The 22,655-nt window shown below is 42.1% G+C and overlaps 7 protein-coding genes and 1 non-coding gene across 8 annotated transcripts; 3 read left to right on the top strand and 5 right to left on the bottom strand.

Annotated features, from left to right (window-relative positions):
- Positions 1–1,397: 1,397 nt before the first annotated feature.
- BCR41DRAFT_281528 (ankyrin repeat-containing domain protein) lies at positions 1,398–1,973 on the top strand (the record flags this gene model as incomplete). Its single annotated transcript, XM_022020238.1, has 2 exons — positions 1,398–1,683; positions 1,786–1,973. Coding segments are annotated over 2 exons (474 nt in total), but the record flags the coding sequence as incomplete, so codon positions are not given.
- A 1,283-nt stretch (positions 1,974–3,256) lies between these two features.
- On the bottom strand, positions 3,257–4,711 carry BCR41DRAFT_320732 (major facilitator superfamily domain-containing protein; the record flags this gene model as incomplete). The annotated part of the gene is made up of 5 exons (XM_022021405.1): positions 4,658–4,711; positions 4,262–4,507; positions 3,868–4,060; positions 3,480–3,761; positions 3,257–3,349 (listed from the first exon to the last, which is right to left on the bottom strand). Coding segments are annotated over exons 1-5 (852 nt in total), but the record flags the coding sequence as incomplete, so codon positions are not given.
- Positions 4,712–8,503: 3,792 nt separating this feature from the next.
- Positions 8,504–11,676, top strand: BCR41DRAFT_420904 (hypothetical protein). Its single transcript, XM_022029957.1, has 3 exons — positions 8,504–8,891; positions 9,071–10,166; positions 10,263–11,676. The coding sequence occupies exons 1-3, from the start codon at positions 8,703–8,705 to the stop codon at positions 11,483–11,485; spliced, it is 2,508 nt and encodes an 835-aa protein (XP_021882762.1). The 5' UTR covers positions 8,504–8,702; the 3' UTR covers positions 11,486–11,676.
- Positions 11,677–11,730: 54 nt separating this feature from the next.
- On the bottom strand, positions 11,731–14,648 carry BCR41DRAFT_334661 (WD40-repeat-containing domain protein). Its single transcript, XM_022021945.1, has 7 exons — positions 14,444–14,648; positions 14,128–14,323; positions 13,869–14,009; positions 13,428–13,710; positions 12,978–13,301; positions 12,691–12,849; positions 11,731–12,584 (listed from the first exon to the last, which is right to left on the bottom strand). The coding sequence occupies exons 1-7, from the start codon at positions 14,460–14,462 to the stop codon at positions 11,751–11,753; spliced, it is 1,956 nt and encodes a 651-aa protein (XP_021882761.1). The 5' UTR covers positions 14,463–14,648; the 3' UTR covers positions 11,731–11,750.
- A 787-nt stretch (positions 14,649–15,435) lies between these two features.
- BCR41DRAFT_t51 lies at positions 15,436–15,508 on the top strand. Its single transcript has one exon. It is a non-coding gene; the product is annotated as a tRNA-Lys (tRNA).
- A 2,442-nt stretch (positions 15,509–17,950) lies between these two features.
- On the bottom strand, positions 17,951–18,952 carry BCR41DRAFT_369466 (hypothetical protein; the record flags this gene model as incomplete). The annotated part of the gene is made up of 1 exon (XM_022026462.1): positions 17,951–18,952. The coding sequence occupies one exon, from the start codon at positions 18,950–18,952 to the stop codon at positions 17,951–17,953; it is 1,002 nt and encodes a 333-aa protein (XP_021882760.1).
- Positions 18,953–20,720: 1,768 nt separating this feature from the next.
- Positions 20,721–21,569, bottom strand: BCR41DRAFT_26727 (hypothetical protein). Its single transcript, XM_022020190.1, has one exon. The coding sequence runs from the start codon at positions 21,409–21,411 to the stop codon at positions 20,791–20,793; it is 621 nt and encodes a 206-aa protein (XP_021882759.1). The 5' UTR covers positions 21,412–21,569; the 3' UTR covers positions 20,721–20,790.
- A 435-nt stretch (positions 21,570–22,004) lies between these two features.
- BCR41DRAFT_350397 (hypothetical protein) lies at positions 22,005–22,402 on the bottom strand (the record flags this gene model as incomplete). The annotated part of the gene is made up of 1 exon (XM_022023659.1): positions 22,005–22,402. A coding segment is annotated over one exon (183 nt), but the record flags the coding sequence as incomplete, so codon positions are not given.
- Between the last annotated feature and the right edge of the window lie 253 nt (positions 22,403–22,655).

Raw genomic sequence — 22,655 nt, 5'->3', positions numbered from 1 at the left:
TCTGTTGTCAGTAAGTTGAACCTAGGGACGATGAAGAAGATTTCAACGATCTCTCCACCACCCCCTGGCGCACCACCGCCACCACCTACTAGCACAGGTCATGCCAATAACCCACGTGTGGTATCGCCACCATCAGGCCGTCCAAAGGTGATATCCCCACCTAATGCACGGAACCAAGTACCTTTGCCGCCTAGCTATTCATCAAAGACGATCTCACCTCCTTCCGGACCACCGCCGCCACCAGGTACACCTCCCCCCGGTACGCCTCCCATTAAACCCAGTCTCTCACCATCACCATCCCTAAATCCTATTCCAAAACCGCCTGCTGGACCTCCACCAAGCAATTATATGAATGCTCCTCCTACTTCAGCCCCTCCAAGGAACCCTGTCTCGCCCATTGTGTATGTTCCTGCCACTACGTACACTCCTTCGGCATCGAAATCAAAATCGGCTCAGGATAAGAAACAGGCAGCCATAGCTGCTGTTGCTGCTGCCGAGAAAAAGGATTCCGAGTCATCGAGGTCTTCTTCTCCAGAGCCTCGTCCAACGCCTCCTCGTCCCGTTCCAATGGGATTCCCGGTTGTGGCTCCTATGGATCCTCATATGTTTGGCAAGCGTGTGGAACAAAGTCCCACGATGCTGCCTTCGCCACCACCTTCCTTTGGCACTGGTCCTCCAGCAGCTGGTGCTGGCCAGACATCTGTTACGAATTGCCCAGCGAGTCCAGATTTATCACGTCGAGACACTGATCCCCGGAATAGTCGTCCTATTGATGTGAACAAGATGACGACGTCATCGGAAAGTGGAGCATCCACACCAAACAACCGTGCCGTAAACGGTAGTCCTTTACTCACAGCTGCAGGGACCACTGCATCGCCTCGCCCTGCTCAAGGACTCTTCCCTGTGGTAGAAACCATTCGTGCAGGTCTCACCAAATCACGAGACCCTAAAGGTAAGCCTTTGTAAAAATATATGTATATATATTTTTTAGTAGAAACTATTCTTGCCATTTAGACTTATTGGTCATATAAAACACTTCTTTTTCAGCACATGGCAATAGATCTCCGGACGCTACTCTTAGAGAGCTGGATGGATTAGGTATGTTACTAAGGAAAGACTGGGACGAATTCAAGGGTCAGGAATGCATTAGTGAGCTTTTTTTTTTTTTGTAATATCTATTAACATGCACTACGTCTGGTTCCCGATTAGGCTTTTCACAATCTGGATCGGAAGAAAATGCTCTAGATCAGCGATCAATACACAAGGAAGCGACACCACCTTGCTCTCAGACAGCAGCCAAACCGCGCTTCCAATTCGATAACTTTTACAGCCTGTCAGATCCATACAAGGATTTAAACGTAGATGAGCCCACTGATTTTTTCGCAGCCATCACACAGGGTGATCTCGAGACTATGGAGAGACTGATAAAGGTTCATCCTTCTCTGATCGACGAGAAGGTTGGGTTCTGGCCATATCCGACAGTGCTTCTGGTGGCAGCCCGCTCCAAACATGCCCTTGAGGCCATGAAGCTTTTGGTCAAGTATGGAGCTGCACTTGATCGAGGTGATCATAATGGGATCACAGTCCTTCATTTGGTCTGCGAACAATACCCAAATCCGACAGAAGCTATTGTTTTCTTGACGAAGGCTGGTGCAGATTGTAACAGTCGAGATGGCAAGAAGCGTACACCACTTATGGCACTGCTTCAGAATTCACACATAGCATCAACCAAAGTGTTGTTGGAGAGTATGAGAGTTCTCTTCAAGTTTGGAGCACAGATTAAAGTTGTGGATCATCAGCAGCAGCGAACACCTTTGCATTACGCAATCCAGCATTGCAAGGAACCTGCACCGGTTATCGAGCTTCTACTGAAGAAGGGCGCTGATGTCAATGCCCAAGATTCTAAAAAGTCAACACCACTGCATCTGGTATTGGAGAGGATGGATAATGAGGAGCTTGTGCAGATGTTGCTGCTCTATGGGGCAGACCCAAGCATCAAGAACAGCAACAAGAGGAACGCATTATGTGTAGCAGCAGAGTATTTGAGAGTGATGAGTGCATGGTTTTTGCTTGAGAACGATTTGATGTCTTCTGCGCCTGAGACGATCAAAAAGGCAAATGAGCTGTGCTCGAAAGCTGATGGCCCTGAAAAGAATTCGAAGCCCTTATTCAAGAACTTGTTGTCAGACTGGCAGGGCAAGGAGGGTAAACTTCGAAGAATTCAGTTGGCGCAGGATTGTGTCTTCCGTGTTCAGAGGACACCTGATATGAAGACAATTGATCAGACACAGGTGGCGATTGAATTTTTGGAAAGCGCTGGAGTTCCACTTCAAGATCCGGATTATCACAACAATAATAACCACGGCCACCACGGCAACAATACCAACAATAACAATAACAATATTCTCACTAATAACAGCATCATTAACAATAACAACAATAACATTAACAACAATCTCAATAACAACAGTATTATCAACAGCAGTACTAATAACAATGGTCATATGGGGGGCAACGCCGTGAATGGGAGTAATGGTTTTGCACCATCGCTTATTGGTGGTGCAGGAGGAGCCCCTGGTATTATACGTATGAACGGACTTCGCAGCAACAGCGACAATTCTCTCAAGGGCAATAACAACCACAACAACCATCATGGCAATGCTTTGAATGGGGCCATGCATCACCATATGAATGGACATGTTCAAGTGAAGGAACTGCGGTTGGCAGAGGGCGTTGAGCCGTTGAAGCAGACGATGCTCCCAGTCAAGTCTGTACAACAACTAGAGAAGGAGCGTGAGGCTATGAGAATGTATGCCAATATGAGCAACAATAGTCCATTCGGACTATAAAGAAAAGCACTATAATTATTATTTATTTATCATTATTTTATTTATTTATTGGCAGATGTCGCCTATATTATCGTTATCATTATATCATTATCATTGTCGTTCTCATCATCACCATTATTTTATACATTTATCATGCTATCTTGCTTCCATAATGAAGAAATTAATGTACATAAATAACCCAATTTAAAAGTAAAAATAAAAAAAAAATAAAAAATAACTAGATTTTATTGTTGTGATAATTTTTACCATTTCCATTTAGATGGTGCCTGGTTCCTGCTTTGGCTTACGTCTCCGCTCTACGCGTTGTACTAGAATCACCCAAGCAGTGGCAAAGATGCCAGCTACTCCAAACAAAGCGCCAACAAATACCATCAAGGGCAAGTAGGAAATATGAGGACGTGTCATTTCCAGTAATTCACCACAGACCAATGTTCCTAGCATGAGTGCTGGACTTGACATGGTATATACTGTTCCAAGAACACTAGCAGCCTTCTCAGCACCTATATTTGCGAATTAGAAATAGCGAACAAAAATGGTGGTAAGGATAATAATAATAATAATAATAATAATAAAAACAACAATAAAAACATAAAAATAAATAAAAAAAATCAATATATTATCTAATCTTACCATAATACTCTATGACAAGGATTGGCATGACCGTGGAGACACCCGAGAAAGTAAAGCCGTAGACAATGGCAAAGAGGAGAAAGACAGTGTAGGTTTTTGACAAGACCCAGAGAACGCAGATAGATAGAACCATTAACCAGGTTGAAATCAAAAGACACCAGCTAGACGAGATTCTGTCGGCGACGACTCCTGAAACAACCCTGGCTACAAAAGAAGCTGCATTGAACCAACCATTGATCGAAGCTGCCGCTTGTTTTGAAATCCCAATATGGGAACCATAAACTAGAAATTTGGCGAGTGGATTAGCGGAGTTTTTTTTTTTTTTTTTTTTTTTTTTTTCCTTATTTTATGAACGTTCTAAACATTATTTTATACACAAAAGACTTACGTTCCATGAAATACACAGGTGCAAGATATGCCGACGAAAGTAGACACTGAAAAAGAACCAAAGTAATAAATGCTGATTCTTTGTAACGTCCTGATATCCTCCATTTGGTTCTTTTTTCTGTTGATTTCGCTTCTGTTGCTGTTGAAAGAAAGTCATCTGGTTGCGTCGATGCTGAGGCAGATCCTTCTGTTGACTTTTTTGACTCAAACTTTGGCTCTGATCTTGAATTTATTATGATCGGCATCGAATCTCTTCTTTGGAAGAGCAACATACTTGCGATACCACTATGAACAAACGAATAAACGGCGAAAAAAAAAACGTGAGCATATATTTTTTACGGAACTTAAACCTAAGCTTTTTCAAAAAAAAAAAAAAAAAAAAAAAAAAAAAAAACTAACCAGACGATAAAACAATAAAGAGCCAGGGTTCGTAATGCATAACGAATGCCCAGGTGGTCCACCGCCCATTGAGCGAGTGGCGCCAGATAGAAGCCTCCTAATCCTGATCCAGAAGCACCGATCCCTAAGGCGAGTCCACGTCGTTTGTTGAACCAATGACCTGGAGCGGCGATAGCAGGGAAATAAACGAATGATGCTCCTATACCGAATAATAAACCCTGACTCAGGAAGAGATGCCACAGCTAAGAAGATTCAAGGAGTCAAATGGAATTAAACTTTCATTCCTCATGTTTCTTTTTCGGATAGATCTCATTGGACAAGTCGGTGAGATTTTTATTATTATTATTACTGTTGTTTTCTCGATTTTTTTTTTTTTTATTTTTATTTTTTACCTTTGTTGCAAAGGATGCCAAGACTAAAGCCATAGTCATAGTAATTGTCCCCAGTAAGGCCGAAACACGATACCCCCAACGTTCGGAATAAGCACCTGCGAAAATTCCGACCAAGAAAGTTACTGTCGTGCCTATGGTTCCAATCAAGGCAACGGCAGAAGAGCTGGACTCTGAGTACTGAATCAAGTACTCTTGTTGAAAGACTCCATAAATAAACTCCGTTGGAGCAAATGCAAAAGTCTGGATCAAGAAGGAAGCCAATACCACACACCAGGCTCTCCAGCCACCATCCACTAAATCTTGTGTTGTAGTGGGTGATATGGCAGTAGTGGCAGTAATAGAAGCAGTAGAAGTTGTAACTATACTAGTAGTAGTAGTGATACTATCAATATCATGGCCACCAGTTTTAGGCAATGTTTTTGAAGAGTGAAGACTACTGCTAGTGATGGACTTGAATAGAGAAATTGTGCCCAGAGGTGAATCTTTGCTTGAGGTATTGATCGGACTTGTTGCTATAAGAGATGAGGAGTTAATCATGGAGGTAGGAGAAGATGAGGAGAAGTGGGTTGAATAGTCGGGTGCAGGAACTGCTGGTGCAGATGTTGATGTTGATGTTGACGTTGTTTCAGCCGACGATACCATAACATCCGTCTCTTTTGGAGCGGCAACATAAGCGGATGGGTCGCTGCAACTGTCGTAACTGCTGTTGCTTCTGCAGTTTTCGTCGCAAGAGCGATCATATTGATGAAAATGGAGGGATGATGTTTGCTTGGATGAGTGTGAATCAGGAGGCAAGGAAGAAGAAGGGAGAGAGGGTGAATAGGAGGAGATCAACGAGGTATTATGCGATGTGGTGACAGATTGAGGTTTCATACTTGGAAACAAAAACAAGGCGAAGAGTATCAAGAAATAAAAAGATCAGAAGAAGAAGAAGAATGTATGAAGAGATCAAAGAAAAGGGGATCAAACTCTGGCTGAGAGTTGGCTATTTCTACGATTTGGCTTCTCCAGCTTACCTTTCTGATGGTACGGAGCCCCAAATCGGTAACGGATGGCTTCATCATGTTCTATTCCATAGTGGGCACCATCCCTTGTATTTCTGACAGAATGTATTATCATTCGTATAGCCCATCATTAGGACGCGCCGCTGATCATTTACTCCCTGATAGTCTTATTTGTGGGAGGAAGGAAGAATGCCATGCATTCCCTCCATTGTGCTTCGTGCATCGAATTTGTTTATATGCTTTTTATTAATACAGAGCTCCATGAATGAGTTGGCCCATCGTTAGGGGCGCAAATAAAGAAGCTCCCTAATTATATGTCTTGACCGCTATCGCCGTACCGCCTTTATACAACATTCCTGTCCACAAACCACATCAGCACTAGTAGTAACTTTTAGATTTTTCAAAAGAATCCTACCTCTACTTGATCTGCTAACCCGCGAAAGCCATTTCCTTATGTGACATCAATAGTTTTGAATGTCGTTGCAAACGTCGTCTGCATTTTTTTTTTTTTTTTTTTTTTTTTTAAAAAAAAAAAAGGGTACAACTATATATATAAAATCCTTAATAAGCTCTATTGAGATCGAGGTGAGGAGAATATGGGGCAGGGATACCAATAAGCATCCTTTATGGATACGCAAGCCGGATGGGGCGAGAAGAGGGGACAGGATATAAATATCCTTCATATACAAATTGCCAACAAAAGTACATTCATATGAGCCGTTCCAGCATCAATGCAAGAGAGAAGAGCGAAAATACCACTGTTTGAGCTGCGAAAGATGCAGCTGGGAAGGGGTAGGCAAATATTAGATTGTAGCTCTCACTATTTGCAAAGGCTCCTCTCATCACCTGCGAAATCATTGTCAGCATCTAGAAATGTGGACAAAAAAAAAAAAAAAGAAAGAAGGAAGGAAAAGAGCTGTTTAAAAGTGAACATGTATTTTTTTGTAGTCAATGGGAAGCAGGGGAAAGAGATTTATTGAAGAAAAGCGTGCTTTAATAGCAAGGTAATCTTTAATCAGTGAAAGGCACATGCAAAAGCGCATCGTTGTTAATGAATGAGATGCTAAATGCTTTGAAAATATCCTTGCAGACAGAAGACCGAAATGGCTAAATCACAGGAATGGTATTATTGATCATGGGATGCAATGTCCTGTGGCGCTTTATATAATTATAAGACCGTCTGTAGCTGCCGCTACGTACTCAGACCCCTAAAGACTCAGACTGAAAAGCAGATAGTATCCTTGAATATAATTCTAGCGACCGTCATAATGACTGGCAAGCACGAAATGCTGGGTTTAGTAACATCGAGAATCATGCCTACCACGAGGCGTTGGAAAGCACCCCAATCTCACTAGTCATGTACATGAGTCCAATGCCTGAATATAACTGATGAGTACCTAATGGCTCTGCTAGATCAAGTGGGGCAAGTGGCACGTAACCACTAGCGAAGAGGTCGCAGCAGACTACAAAGAGGAGGTGACAACTATGCAATCCTCTTTAAAAGTTGTCTCCTTTTAGGTTAATTGGGACGCAGGAAAAAAAAAATAGGAGTCTTTCGGCAAAAGGCGGGGTCAGCGCAATCACAAATAGAAAGCATAAGCTGAAGAATATGCCTTCAGTTCCCCAAGGTCACTAATGAATGGTATCCGTCGGTAATTCTGTGGCCTTGTCGCACGCTCTAATTGGCTGGCTCAGCAAGCCATTCTAATTGCCAGTATACTATACCCATCCATACAGTATCCCAAAGCCTATCTCCCTTTCTCTGATGGTCGGTTTGGCAATAAGCAAACGAATGGAGGAGGCTATGTTAGTTTTTTAGTTTCCTAAAGGGAAAGGATGCTGAATTAGGAAGGAGGGCTCTGGTCTCCCACGCTCGGTTGCAGGGCAGCCGCATATCAACTGCAGTCATTGTGAGATAAAACACACTAAAAGTTAGGGGAGGGTGGGCTTTCGTAACCATAGTGTGTTTCGTAGGCCCTTTACCGTAAATGTGGATACATCCGTTATTACGGTTTCTTTGGTTAATCAAGGTTGGGACCATACTACACAATTCCCTTATAAGTGAACGTACCGTATCACAATGCGATAAAAAAAGGGCTTTAACTTGTCTGGCCAGATTAACCTATGTTTGAAAAACTGCTTAAAAAGCATAAAATTAAATAAAGCTCCAAGAGGTATGCTTACATGTGTGCCCTATATCATTGCCAGCACATCTTTTGCCTTCTCTCTCCCCATAGTCTTCTCTAGAAGATGCGATCGAAGAGGTATGTATACACTATAATCGCATGTATTTTATTAAAATACAATAATGGTCATTTAAAGCGTCGGGATAGACTAAAAAATCAGGATTCAACTTTTTATCATAAAAGTAAATATTGCTGTGTCTCATTCTATGATCTATCCAGTACTATTGTTACTTAAACGAGGATATAAAAACTTCCATGGCTTGTATCTGACATATGGTCATGTGGCCAGAGTCCCATGCACCATTATTTGTTGGTCTTGGCGATAGAAGACCGTGCTATTGTTACAATTAACTTGTTCTAATGAGCCAATACAATGTCGAAGAAAAAAAAAGAGCTGCAGATGTCCTCAATCATCTCGTAAGTGTGAAAAGATAACTTAATGCTCTACCATCAAAACTGTTGATGGCTACTTTGGAGCCAACTTGCATCAATAGGTTAACATTAGAAAACAATATCACTTGGAATACTGTTCCTGCATAATGAGGGCTGTGCGAATTTCGGACAAGATCTAAAATTTATTCATCACGTGCACTATTATAGTGACGCAAAAAAAAAAAAAAAAAAAAAAAAAGAAAGCTCCATGGAAAAGCTGAATAAAATAACTTTAAAATAACGCGATTTGATCGCTTAATCCACTGCGAACCCTTCAATTTCCACTTGGCTTCTTGACTCGTCCTTTTACTTCTCATCCTTTACTTGATACTGATCCACCCAATACCTTTTGTTTGTGGGCAGAATAGCCTCTGTCATATTTACCCTATACTGTTATTATTATTTTTTTCTTTTTGTTTTACCATGGACACCCTAACACAGGACATTTCAGGCGCACATTCCTCGACATCCAATATAACCGTCACGGCTCAACATAAGCTACTGGCAGCATGTCCATGCCTCAATGTCAAATTGCATCTTGCGGCTGAACCTGAGCATGACACTATCTTGACAGGAAAGGAGCTAAAACTGGGACTAGCTGGCGTGTCTGTCGTAAGTTGCGCTAAAAGCTAAAAAATTTAAAAAGAAAAAGAAAAAAAAAGTCTTAGTTGGTTAACTTGACATGATTATTTTCAACATGATATACAATTTCATTCCTATCTAATCATGTTGTATTTCTGTTGGCCTTAATTTTATTGTGTAAAAAAATGGCCTCCGCTGTAATTTAATAGGAGCAAAAAATTCTCTGCAGCCTTTCAATATCAAAGGATGTGGCGACGGTACGGTGCCTCAATTGCGATCAGGAAGTCTATACCTTCCAACCGAGCTCCAGCTTTGTCAACTTGGAGCCCACATCTCTTGCCTTCCTGGCCAGCTCCATCCTTTTCTCGCCTTCTAATGGTATCGTCGTGCCTTCTGAAGGTGTTGTGACAGGACAAGATATTGACATGCGCGTCAAGGATCCCAACTACTCCAAAGCCTTTCGACTTATCCTTGCCCCAACCTTAACTCCAACTGCTCCTCCTTCTTCGGCTTCTATGCGTAGCGCATCAGCCACGACGCTCCCATCATCAACACCTAGACCTTCATCATCACCATCACTAGCGCAGCCATCGGATGCTCCGCTCTACCGGCCACATCTAGAACGAGTACGTACTCTTTTGGATAAGGAGCTGGAGGCAAATCTAAATGCACAGCAGCAGCGAACCGAGGCTAGGATCGAGGCTTTCAAATCGCAGCAGCTCCTTGCATTACGAGAGTCAATAGAGATCACAAAGAAGGAAAAAGAGCGTCTTTGGAAGATGATTCAGGAAAGAGTTGCGCCCCCACCTCCTCCACAGCCCTCAACGCCAGGTACCACAGATCTCGGGAGCCAGGACGGCTTCCCTAACGCCAGCGGGTCACAATACACACTGGATGTCCCAAATACTTTGCCAATCCGACTCACTAATGCTTCGAGGGTTGAGGGAGCCCATAGTCAATTCTTGGATAGAAGAAGATCTTCCGTCTCAGATATGGCCATGTCTCTCCAATTTCGAGAGTTTGACCAACGGATGGCTTCTAACAGCCTACGACGACAAAGCATTGTGCCTGATCTTGAAATTACAGCGACAACATCAACCATAGATGAACCAGTGGATCTAACACTGACCAATACTGCAGCCAATGCGGCCACTTCTTCAATGGCCAATGAGTCACAAGCGGATGCACTAAATCCTGAGACATCGTCACCCTCTTCTAAGTCTAAAAAGAAGGTGACTATCAGTGACACTATCAGGAGGGTATCAATTGTAGAGCCACAGAATGTTGAAGAAAACGATATCGAAGGCAAGTATTGCGTCTTGGTTGTTTTGTTTATTTGATATTTATTTACTTTCTGTTATGCAGACACCATCGAACTAACATAAGCTCTCTATTTATCAGGTCTTAATGGTGACGATGGTGAGGTGGATGGTGAAGAAGATGAAGAGGGGGTAGTCTTTGATATGGATGAAGAGCTTGGTTTTGATGAGGATGAAGAACAAGTGTCTAGCGATATGGATGCTGAAGATGATGACCAAGGCTTAGATTCAGAGAACGACAGTACGGGTGCGGCTGTCACTTCTAACGGTAAGAGCAATGGCATTGCAATTACCGATCCGAGCAGAGGCTCTCTCCCCAAGTCAGGAATGGTTGTAGGTTCCCTTCGAGCCAAATATCTCAGACGTCAGAGAGGATTAGAACAACGCCATCGTCAATCAATCGATGATGATGACTTTGACGAAGAGTTTGATGAAGATGATAATGATAACTCTGCTGCTCATCCGGGGGCTGCAATGTTTGGTACCTCACTACCTATTCAAATCCAGCCTCGTTCTGCCAACATTAAACCAGCTCCGCCAGCAGCCCGTACTACCTCGACCTTGGCTACCTCTTTGGCTATACCCCCAAGCTCGACTCCAGCGGCTGCTATGCTTCAGAGAAGACTGTCGCGCGCCTATGGTGCTGACATCATGGCAGAAAACAGCAATATCTCTCATTCAGCAACTGCAGCGCGCTCTCTTACCTCGGCATTTACGGGATCATTTATGGAGGGAGGTGTTGGAATAGGAAGCACGACATCATCATCATTTGTCCCACCCATCACGGGCACAGCTCCAGGCTCAATGATGATAGACCCTCTCATGCTACTTGAAGAAGATAATGACAACGATGATGTCCGTGGTGATAGTCGATCAAGAAGGCGCCGTCAATCGTTCTCAGCCATTAATCACCGTCGTGATTTGGAGAAACATCAAGACCAACAACAACAGCAGCAAGCTGACTCTGTAAGTAAAAATGGCTCATATCAAGTCGATTTTGAGCCACCACATTTGTATTCTGCCAGGACTTATGTAGGATCAACACCTTGGGAGATGCCCACCAGGGTCACTGTCAAGTCTGGAGGGATGCAACGTGAAGGTACTCATCTCGATAGAGAAATTGCGTTGGAGATGGCCAAGGAGCTGGAGCTGGAACGTCAGGAGCTAGAGCTGGAGCGTCAAGAGCAAGAAGAGACCCATGAAGCCTCGTCCGCGAAAACCAATCCAATCGCAACATTACGGACAGTTGATAGAATTGACGAAGGACAAGAAGACGAAGAAGACGACACGCTTCGTACAGAATGATACTGAGATTTACCCTTACTTGCTCTACTTCTATTTCCTCATCCTTCTACACTCCCCACTCTTCCCTGGCCAATAATTATTAGAGTCGTTATTTTTTTTTCTTTTCCTTCATGCTCACAATGTCATGCTCTCAAGCCATATTGAAAATCTGTAATAGGGGAGCTTCTTTGCTTGCACTTTTGTATATTACTCTGTTCATCAAATACATATCAGAAAAAAAAAAAAAAAAAAAAAAAAAGGTCAAAATAATGGAGAACTCATTTTATCACCGCTGCCTCTTGACATTTCGCGAGGGTGAATGTTGTTGATGCTCTTCCAGTTTTCGCCTTGAGGCACTACTATTGGTATGATTATTACTGTTGTTATTATTGCTGATATGTAGATCTCGGTCTCGGTCTCGATTGTAGTCGTGATCATCCCCGTTTGTACTCCTTACATCTAAACCCTGCTCATCTTCATTGTCACTCTCTTCGGACCGTTGTTGCTGCCTACGCTTATGCTTCTCCTCATGATCAAGATCTATGTCTTTATCCTTGGTTCTGTCATATTCTCTCTCTTGTCCTCTGTCCTGATCTTGTTCGTGATCACGCTCTCGATCCCTGTCCCTATCCCGATCTCGTTCTCTATCACGGCTCCGGTCTTTCAAATCTCGTTTTGGATCCTCCGTAGCAGTATAATGCTCCATTGCTTCATCTTTGATGATACTATTACCATTATGGCCTTGCGACAATGATGGTACTATTTGTTGCTTTGACGATGTATGTGATTGTGAGTGACTATGGCTATGGCTATTATTTTGATCATGTCTGAGATATCGATGGCCATTATTATCGTTCTCATTGGTGTGATGACTTTGGTTGTTATTACGATGATGGTGATGATGGCGACGGTGCTGGTGGCGACGGTGGCGGCGATGATGTTTTTGGTTGAGTAACTCCGCGTCTTGCTGGTCACTGGGAAGTAATGGTAGATAAAATGTTTCTTCTTCGCCATTATCGCTGTCAGAGTCGTTAAAAGGATTAACCTTTTCAATGGTCGTTACATCTATAAGTATATCCTCATCATCATGTTTTCGTTTTGAGGCCTCTTCTTCCGGAACCTGACGTAGGGAAATATATATATATATTAATAAATCATAGCAGCAATAGTAACATGCTTGTTTAGAATAAACAAACAACAGGCAAGTAAAACAAACAGAAACTTACAATATCAAACTCATCTTCTCGTTCTTCATAATCTATGTTTTCTTCAAGTTCTTTGAAATCTGGTGCAAATGCACTCCAATTCTCTTGATAGTTTGTTGCCCAAATGTGAATGATCCCATAACTAGAGACGGATGCCACAATCGGTCTAATTGGATGCCACTTTTTTGTTATACATTTTCATAAAAAAAAAAGAAAAGAAAAGTCAATATCACTCGATAGTCTTCTTGTTTTATGACAACTTTATACAAGGCCAACTTCCTATTTGTTATTAACATTATTGACATTACTGCTACATCCTCCAATGGCTCCTTGGGTCCTTCCAAAATCTTGACAAGAAATCCTCCAATTTTATCCCAAATGTAGATGTTGTGTTGAGTTTGATGTGCAGAGCCTCCAATAACATAATCTGAATCGCTGGAGAAACAGCATTGGTTCCATTGAATCCTGTTCACTAAATCCTGGAATTTATGCACTTGCTCTGGTGGACCTTGCTCATTAACCGTAAATAGCCGGATCACCCTGTCGTTCGCATTAACGACAAATTCTTTCCCTTTCCTGCTAAACTGAATATTTTTGATCGCGCTGGTAGTTGCTCGTATTTCATGAAGAAGCTAAGATTTTTTTTCGAAATGTTGAACAAAAAAAGAAAAGTAAATCAGACGCCGAAATTAATTTTTGATCCACGTGCTGTAAACGTTCAGTATTTTTTTTTTTTTTTTTTTTTTTTAATTACATACAGTTCGCGTCTCTGTGTCAATAATGCTGATCAGACCACGATTTGATCCTGTGTAAACTCGCTTGCCCTGCCGATCAAACGTAACAACCAGTGTCAGCTGTGTTTGCCCAGCATTAGTTCCCGTTGCTGATGATGAGTTTTGTTTAGTCGAGTCCTCTTCTCTGTTACTATTGTCGTTGTTGTTGTTGGGAGGATTTTCTTCAAAAATAGGAGATCGATTTACGCCATTAGAAAAATCAACAAGAACTGGTTTCTCCTGATGTAAAGCAGCAATGAATACCGAGCTTAGTTATTGAACACCATAAAAATATATATAAAAAATAAAAATAAATAAAATAAAATAAATAAATAAAAAAGCATTTAGATCAATGTATAAATCCTCGACGCATTATGCTGACTCGTGTATTTTTTTTTTTTTTTTTTTTTTCCTCCGAGATCTTACTTATTTTTTGGATGAAATTGTGCATTAAGAACTGGTGTATCGAATCGAATGGTGTGCTTCTTTGTCCCTGACAATAGATCCCATACAATACAGCTCCAATCTCTTGATGACGATAACAAATATCTACCATTACGCGCCCAACTGATAACAATGATCCGAGTATCATGAATCAAAACCAAAAAAAAAAAAAAAAAAAAAAAGTGAGTCAAAGAGCCGATAGCATCGACAGCATAACCATTTACATCTTTTCCCATGTTACCTCAGGCTGGTCACAGATTTGACATGTCCAATCAAAGATCGTGAGACACCCCGCGTATCAAAGTCCCAGATGACAATCTTTCCATCTGAACACCCAGCAGCCAAAAGCGTGCCCCGACGATTAAATTTGACGGTCACTGCAGGGCCATCCTCGAGTGTGTCCTCAATAACCTCTGGAAAGTCCTGCTCAAAGGGGTCTATAAAAAAATGTGTTGCAGAGAAGAAGGGGGAAAAACAATCAGCCATGATATGAGGTGGTTCTGCCAGTTAACATTATACATCACATGGTCGCGACATGAAATCGGAAAAACATCTACCCAGTAGCTCTAAATTCATAGCAGAATGTTTGATGAGCCTAGGCTCAGTGTTGGTTCAGTTTCAAGTATCCGGATGTCGTTGTTCCTGTCTACACCCGTGCTTCCTGTTTCGGCACTAGTGCTGATGAATAACAGTGAAGAAAGAAATGAACATTATTTTTTATTGGTGAAGTTCAAATGGGATTGGAAAGAGGCTGTGGCTTGCCCTTTTTTTACTTTGCAGCAAACAAGCAATGCATCCACACCTTTGTTGGAGAAATGACTTGACGGCCATCTCTCATGTTGCACAAGTAGTACAAAAACTTCCTCCGTGACCGTTGCGTGGATCCCTTCAGGATTGCCCAATCAGAATTTCAAAGGGTTTTTATTACTCATACAACAAGAGCGCATTCCATACACTGTATTTCATGGAATAAATATGGCTTGGAAGTGAGCGACCTCTGCAGGTTCATCTCGATATCATTCATCGTATAAACTGAAGAATATGAACCTTTACATTTTAAAAACGACATGTATAAAATATGGAGCAAAGACAAGCAACAAAAAAAAAACTTTATTGAGCAGCTCAAAATCTGAGTATTCAAAAATCTAGGACTTGATCGTAAAAGGGAACCAAGGACTAGGTCAGCTTGAACATAAAAGTGTTTTTAAATTTGGTCAGTGGATGATTAACTGTGGAGACTTGGAAGACTTCAATCAGACTTCCAGTGGACTGGCACGTGTGATGTCGCGAAAGTGATAATATATAAAAAAACACTTTAAAGGCTGATTACCAATCTTTCTTGCCGCAAACATCATTATAATGACTCCCTTTTGCCTGTAAAAAAAACAAGTTACTCAGCCTGGCTCTTTGTCGTCAAGGTTATTTGCCTCCTTATTTTTGTGTCTATCGGACTGCCCCTTAAACGAATATTGGCCAATTATCTGTAATAACTGCTTGTCACGTTCCAGAAAATGCTACAAATAGCTCCTAATTTTCAACCTGAACATCAGCCCGGTTAGCTCAATCGGTAGAGCGTGAGACTCTTAATCTCAAGGTTGTGGGTTCGACCCCCACATTGGGCGTAATCCATATAATGGATATCTCAATGTCTTAAGGACAGTTGAGAGATCCCTTTTTTGCATTCTGCGATAGGATGAAGTTATTTGTACGGCCCCGTGCAAATAAATTTTGGATTAATCTATTTGGCAGCCCATACCAAATATAGTAATTTTTGCCTCTATTTGGCAGCCTACTTCTGGGGGCTGCCACTTAACTTCGCACTCTTGGGTGGCAGCTGGGCTGCCAAATACATTACTTTTTTTTTTTTTTTTTTTTTTTTTTTTGATAAACAGGGTCATAACATCAGTGGTAAAACAAGCAGCGTTCTGTGGATACATTGCCTTGCACAGCTAATGCCGCCGGAGGTACTAAGGGCAGCGGCGATGACATCTTCACAAAACAGCCTTCAATGTACACGGCTAGGGAATGGTTTATTGAAGACGTCTAGGTAGTAGGTGAGACGCGTTTGCTCCGAGCGAAAACCTCTCATAGGCATTGATCTCCAAATGGCACCTCCAAAACTGTATGAGCGACCTACTTGAAGACAATGTCACTACACATAACTATGACGTAGAAGACGGGAGCTTTATTAATTTGAAGTATGAGCGTTATAAACATATACGGTTCCTAGGAATGAAAAAAAAAAAAAAAAAAATAGTTAGAGGCCAAATAACGCTGGGTAGGCTGCCAAGTAAATAATGAATGTTATTTGGCAACTGGGCTGCCAAAGAGAGTCTTGAAAGTTGACTATATTTGGCAATGGGCTGCCAAATAATATTTAGCAACTGGGATGAAGACGGCAACTGCAGAGTGTGTGGGACAGAGGATGAAGACACATCGCACATCTGGAGATGTCCAAGGACGATGGAGACTCAGGCCGAGAAGTGGAAGGAGATAATCCAAAATGTGAATGTGATAGGGGAGAGGACATGGAGGAAAGAGTTGAAAGCAGTGCAGGAGCAAGCACAAAGGGCCAGAGAGAGAGGTGTAGACCCACCAAGGACAAAAGAGCCAACTTTTACTGCGGCAGAGGAGGACTACATTTGGAAAACTCTGGAGATGCATATCGATGGTGTGCGAGAAGTACGACGCCATGGTGATAGGAACGGCGATGATGAGGAAGAGAGAGAGCACACACCAGATTGGTCTGTGCAGGACATTTACCATGGACTTACGCCCAAGTCCATTGCTCAGAGTTGGAAAGTTGGCTTCAAGACAACAACAAGGATAGCTACATATATGGCAGGGCGCTTCGTCAAGGCCATAGAGGAATTCGGTCGTACAGAAATCTGGAACAAACGGTGTAAAGTCACCGTTGAATGGGAAAAGGCTCGTGGAATCACTGCTATGAGCAAACGCGCTAGAGGACGCAACTGTGTTGGGGAGCACAGACGTAGTAGCAATGATTTCCTTGTCCCTTCACAGAAGCTGAATGTAAAAGAGATCTACAAGATCGCGGATGACCGAGTCCGGGACAGTTACCTTGGGAAAACCAAACTGGACGTGATGGAGCGGCTAGGTGGAATGAAGTTTTTGATGACTATGGATAGCGGATAATTTGTCGCGTTGCGCAACAGGCCACGTCGGAAAGGTGGACTTTGAGTACCAACCACGGCGGTCAGGGTTTATGAAATCATGGATACAGCGGCTCTTGTCGTTTGTGCAGTAATAGCTGTTTATTGGCTATAGTTTCTGGAGCATTTTGTTCATAGAGTGTAGAAAATAAATCCCATGATCCTGAGGGTCCTTGTTATCAAAAAAAAAAAAATAATATTTAGCAACTGGGCTGCCAAATAGATTAATCCATAAATTTTTACTTATAAAAAAATCTATTTGCACTGCCCCGTACACACTCTATTTACACTGCTCCCCCCATACAAATAAAAAAAAGTTATTTGCACGAGGGTCTTTTTTTATTTGCACGGGGTCTCTATTTCATCTACAAGCAGCAACGTGTATCCTACGGAATCTCGATAATTGTACATGATTCTGGCTTTATATAAATAAGTGGAGGTGAGTCTAGAGTAGGGAGGAGTCTGAAATTATTACTGTTGGAAGTTGCAGCGCTGTGGGAGCTGCCAAACAGCTCATTTGTGATATACAAAAATACTACACCAACTGCACCATTTAAACCCATATAGCGTATACGATGATTTAAATTACCACTCACGTGGGGCAGATGATATCTTGCACTTACAGTATGTTTTTATTTGGGGTCATAAAATTTCTGAATCATAAACATATTTCACGTGCAGCATGTGCCTTATTTTGGAGCATAACTTGGCGTTTGTCCATCTTTTTCGCGGCACAAATGTGGAATACCGAGCGTACTCACCATTCTGATTGAATTGAAAACAATAGGCAACAGCAATATATCTTCCATATCAGCTGTCCACAGACAATAGTCAAACTTCATTCAAAATTCTTCTTTTATTAACATTAAATAAGTGACTATAAGTGTCTATCTATGCATCTTGTTGGCCTAACTGATCTTGCTGCTCTAACTGATCTTGCTGGTCTAACTGACCTTGCTGGTCCGGTTCTTGTACAGGAGCTCGGCGGCGTTTTGGAGCGCCTTTTGGAAGAGATTTCTCATACTTATTAATTGATCCTGCTTGAGATATCTTTAAATGAACGCTGTCCAATGCATAAAAAATACGTTGTTCCACCGTGAGATTGGGCTCCGCATTGGTCATTTCTCTAAGAACGGAGTTGATTAGACGCTTCTTGAATAAATATACTGCAGCCTTGGCATTGCCAGGACGCCATCTACTGCCATGTTCAATTTCCATACGACATATTGAAGGTTTTTCTTCGTTTCCATAAAACCACTCCTTCCAAAGATCACGAATCGGCCTATCCCTTGGTTCCATTTCCATGTAGTGAAATTCAGGTACATATGGGCACAAGCGCATTCCAAGCTCTTTCTCTAGCTCTTTCTCGTTATCCCATCGCCTTTGTCCTTCTGCATTTTGACCAGCCTCCTGGTCCTCTTGGCCTTCTTGGTCCTCCCAATTTTGATCCAGTGCGTCAGTGCCAAGTGCCTCGTTAAATTGATCACATAGATCTTGATCATCATGAGAATGATCATCAACAGCAATAACGGTTTCGTTAATAACAACCGGCTCAACCGGCTCAACCGGCTCGCTCTCCTGGCCACTATCACTTTCGCCACTCTCGCTCTCACTCCCTTGCTGGTAATCCTCTGGATCTCTAGGTGGTGATAAGTTATCAATGCCAGAGCTACTAGATGATGGAACTTCTCTCGACAGCCTGCCCAGAATCCCTTGCAATGCAGGTTGTTGTATTTTAGCTTTTAGTTGCCTCTTTTCCTGTTGTACTTTTATGTACTCCTTTCTTCCTGCTTCTTGAGCTACTCTGCTCAGTGTTTCAAAAAATAATTGGCGACTTTGGGTTATGCTCATCTTAATGGACGAACCAACCCGCTCAAGTTCTCGAACCGTCATATTGGTGCTTTCTAAAAAAGCCTTGCCAATCGCATGTGTCCACAGAGTCTGTTGACGTTCCATCATTCCTTCGAAGTCTCCGACTAGTCCCGTCCCAAGCTTCCGATCAATGTCATTAAGCTTATTTTTCATCGCTCGGAACTCTGAATGAATAGCTGGCGCATTAGTGCGAAGGCTGTCTGAGGTAGGCGATGACTCTGTAATCATCCGCTCCATAAGTCTCGATTTAAAATCCGAGTACAATGAACTCCTAAATAATGGAAGGCCAAATATACGATGCATCATGTAGTTACTCGCAGGATCATTCTGAGTCTGAGAAAGAGCGACAGCGTCCTGTAGAATCACCTTTCGCAAGTGAGCTAACAGCAAAAGAAAGCGTGATAATATTAGCTCTGATTTGCTAGGGTTAAACCTCGACTCAGGACGCCTACCATACCCACGATTACGGTCCATCATAACGTTTTCAACGATGGCTTTCCAGTCAGGATGTCCACCAAAACTACTTTCGATGAATGGAAAGATCTCACGCTGAAGCTCAGCTGGCGGGAGGAAAGTATTCCTAGGTAGCCAAAATGGCTCATCGTGGTTTGTAAAGCCAGCCATACGCAAAGCAACATTTGGAGAAATCCTGCTCAAGTAATGTGTAATAACACGCTCAGTTGACCATCCACCATGCTGTGAAATCGACCTGACATCTGCACCAGCCTCTTGAGCATGACGAGCTCCAGAGCCACGATACCTATGAGTTACTTTGTTTGGTATAGCCACTCCAGCTCCTGATTGCGCTTTGAAGGATGGTTGATGATGTCCAGATTGACTAAATTTTTTAGTGCTATCGCCACCATGAATTAAATGAAGCTTCGTCCAATCCTCACCAAGAGTGTTGAAGTCCGGTGGTCCGCCCTGGAACTACAGAAACTATTAGCACGATGGCCTTTGAAAATAGTATGTATATATAAAGAGTTTTGTAAATAAGCGAATAGCTGCATTTACCTCAAATTGGTCAAGAAAATAAAACCCTAGGGCACCAACAGGACAGAGCTCAACATCTATATTTCTGACAGCGACCCCGTACATCTCATGGCTGCCGTCGTTTGTCTTGCCTTGCAACATTGTGAGGATGACACCTAGGCAATATTGTCCAGCCGGATCCTTTTGGCGAAATGTATGGGCCTCAATGTTGCCAAGAGTGGCGTATCTTAGGCTCTCGCCTCGGGCCATTAGAAAGTGAGACCAAGCCGCATCCAGCCTATCACGAAGCCCAATTCGGATTTGGCCTTTTGATTTCATCCACGCTGCTTTCATTACTTCTTTAATTTCCTCCAGTTCATCGCCCCGATCCAGCACTACTCGCCTTTTGTGCGGAACCTTCTCTATATTCATCTTCCTTCTATAAATATCCATCCTAGTCCAAATCGCTTTTGATCGTGGGTGACGTTCATTACTCATATCTAGGGCAGGATCGACCATCTGCTGCTCCCACAAATCCACGCAGGCTTTTATATGCATATCAATCAGTTCAAATGAAGCTGCCTTTCCATTCAAATTGGAGCGATATTCGTTGACATCCTGTGCTCGATCTCCAGTTTCATAGCATGGCGGTGATGGCTTTTTCTTCACTGATTTGCAACGGATAGGTAAAATACAATCCTCAGGATTTTCCGCAAAGGAAGGCTCATCTGCCAAGTTTTCCTCCATATATACGTGGAATTTTGCATATCGAACCCTGTAGTCATCTCCATATCCTTTACGGAAACACCAAGACTAACAGAAGAGAGTTAATTCACGGCTTGAATGCTTGATTTATTCCTGATAATTTATAGCAAAATTTGATTACTTTAACGTACCTTCCAATGTCGAATATATCGTTCATAACTCTTCTTACTACTGTCTCGAAGAGTATCTACCCGCACTCCTTGGGCACGTACCATAGCCTGCGCTTCACGGAACTCCACCTTCGTTTTAGATTCTAGACTTTTGTTGTTTTGAGGCGACTCGAATTCCGGATCAATGGCCGAAGCTCTTGTAACTGCTCCTTGCTCTCTTAAACCGATCTTGACTGAGATATCGAGATTCCTATCCTGCCTTTCAAGTAGAGTTGGTTGTGGGAGCTGAATAAAAGCCCGCTGGTTTGGGTTCGGCAGAGGCTCTAGTTGTTCATCTGCTTTTCGCTTTCCATTGATGATGCTTTGTCGCCGTTCCTCGTCCACTTCCTCGTCGGAACTTTCTTCGTCTAGTCCAAAATAATTGATTCTCTTGGTCCCGCCAATCATGCTTGAAGATTCAGCACTGTCTATGGCACTACCTTGGGGATTATCATCATCAACCATGACAGTAGTGGCAGTGGCGCTTGGAGATGGTGAGTTATGGTATTCATAATATCCAGATTTATCCATGACCTTTGCTCTAGCGACATTAGCAAACAGTGGGTGTATTGTCCTTGGCTTTCTTGGTGGCATAAATATAGCGATATGGTGTATCTATACTAGAGTATAACTAGTACACTAGTCCTAGAACCTGTGTTGAGCGCCAGGAATGAGGAGAATGAGGGGAATGAGGAGAGGGCTAATGGTTTAATTGAGGATCAGGGGTGAATCAAAGTATTTCACAAGGTCCTATGCATCATTCCATATCATTTTCGCTATATTTTTGTTATTTTAAAATTGATGACTCACTCACTTCAACCTTATTTATGATTTATTTTTTAGTACATAAGATATCGTCTGTCCAGAAATAAAGAACCCTTTGTCCTATTGAACTTTAGTTCCATATTACAGTACATAGTAAGTTATATCAATTAGGTTAAAACATTGCATGAACAACTGCTTCCAAGATAGCCGACTGTTTTTGCGAGCTCTATATACATATTATAAAATAAAGGCACAGAACGTTATTAAACAATCGTTGACAATGTTGTCTCTTGTTCTTGACAGTTTTTATATAGGTGGAGAGTATTTATGATTTTCTAGCGACTACAAACCTTCGTATTCAGCTCTGATGATTTCGCTTCTAGCTTTATATATTTAAAAGTACGCATTAGATTTATTTGGAGCATCACCGCTGGAGGCTGACCCTCTATCTGGTTTATACAGTATCTCAGTACAAAGTAATCGTCCTTGAATGCCTCTTTCTTTTGAACCAAACCATTTAGGTGCTCACGCTCCTTATTCTGAAGATGTCGTATGAAGGATGAGTGGACTTTATATGAATTTTGCAAATGCAGTGAAATTTTGATTCTTTTGATTCGTCGCGAGTGCACTCAAAGATGGCACCAGTGCCATGGTCTTCATAGACTGCTTTCTTAACATGATATTCTCTGGCATGTCTGGCTTTGTCTTTGGGGGAAGTCAAGCTCTCTGAATCAGAGCTTAACACGCAGTGGTATAAGGTGCAAGACTTGGGTAATTTTGGCATTGTAATGGAAAAATGAATGTGGGATTTTTATTTTTTTTGACTATTTTCAACGCCATTTAAAATATTTTAAATCTTCGCCAAAAGTCATAAGAGTCGGAAAACAGAAACCCACGCACGAACCTCATGAGTTTGATGCAGAGGATAGGAGTCTGAGACGAGTTGTTGACAACAAGAAACGCTATGGCCAAAAAAAAAAAAAAAAAAAAAAAAAAAGCGCATAGAAAAGGAAGCATTCTATCCAATTCAAATATATTTGTTTAAAGTCGTCGACCAACATATTTCTCTCATT

This window comes from Lobosporangium transversale (assembly GCF_002105155.1).
Source record: "Lobosporangium transversale strain NRRL 3116 chromosome Unknown BCR41scaffold_12, whole genome shotgun sequence".
NCBI lineage: Eukaryota > Fungi > Mortierellomycota > Mortierellomycetes > Mortierellales > Mortierellaceae > Lobosporangium > Lobosporangium transversale.
The sequence above is the reverse complement of the archived record's forward strand: the minus strand, read 5'-3'. Positions and strand labels throughout refer to the sequence as shown.

Coding starts and splice junctions, on each gene's coding strand:
- BCR41DRAFT_420904 (XM_022029957.1), top strand. CDS start 8,703: ATGGACACCCTAACACAGGACATTTCAGGCGCACATTCCTCGACATCC. Junction 8,892..9,070: donor GACTAGCTGGCGTGTCTGTC/GTAAGTTGCGCT, acceptor GTAATTTAATAG/GAGCAAAAAATTCTCTGCAG. Junction 10,167..10,262: donor TGAAGAAAACGATATCGAAG/GCAAGTATTGCG, acceptor TCTATTTATCAG/GTCTTAATGGTGACGATGGT.
- BCR41DRAFT_334661 (XM_022021945.1), bottom strand. Junction 12,850..12,977: donor AGCCATTGGAGGATGTAGCA/GTAATGTCAATA, acceptor ATAACAAAAAAG/TGGCATCCAATTAGACCGAT. Junction 12,585..12,690: donor GAGAAGATGAGTTTGATATT/GTAAGTTTCTGT, acceptor TCCCTACGTCAG/GTTCCGGAAGAAGAGGCCTC.
- BCR41DRAFT_26727 (XM_022020190.1), bottom strand. CDS start 21,411: ATGCCACCAAGAAAGCCAAGGACAATACACCCACTGTTTGCTAATGTC.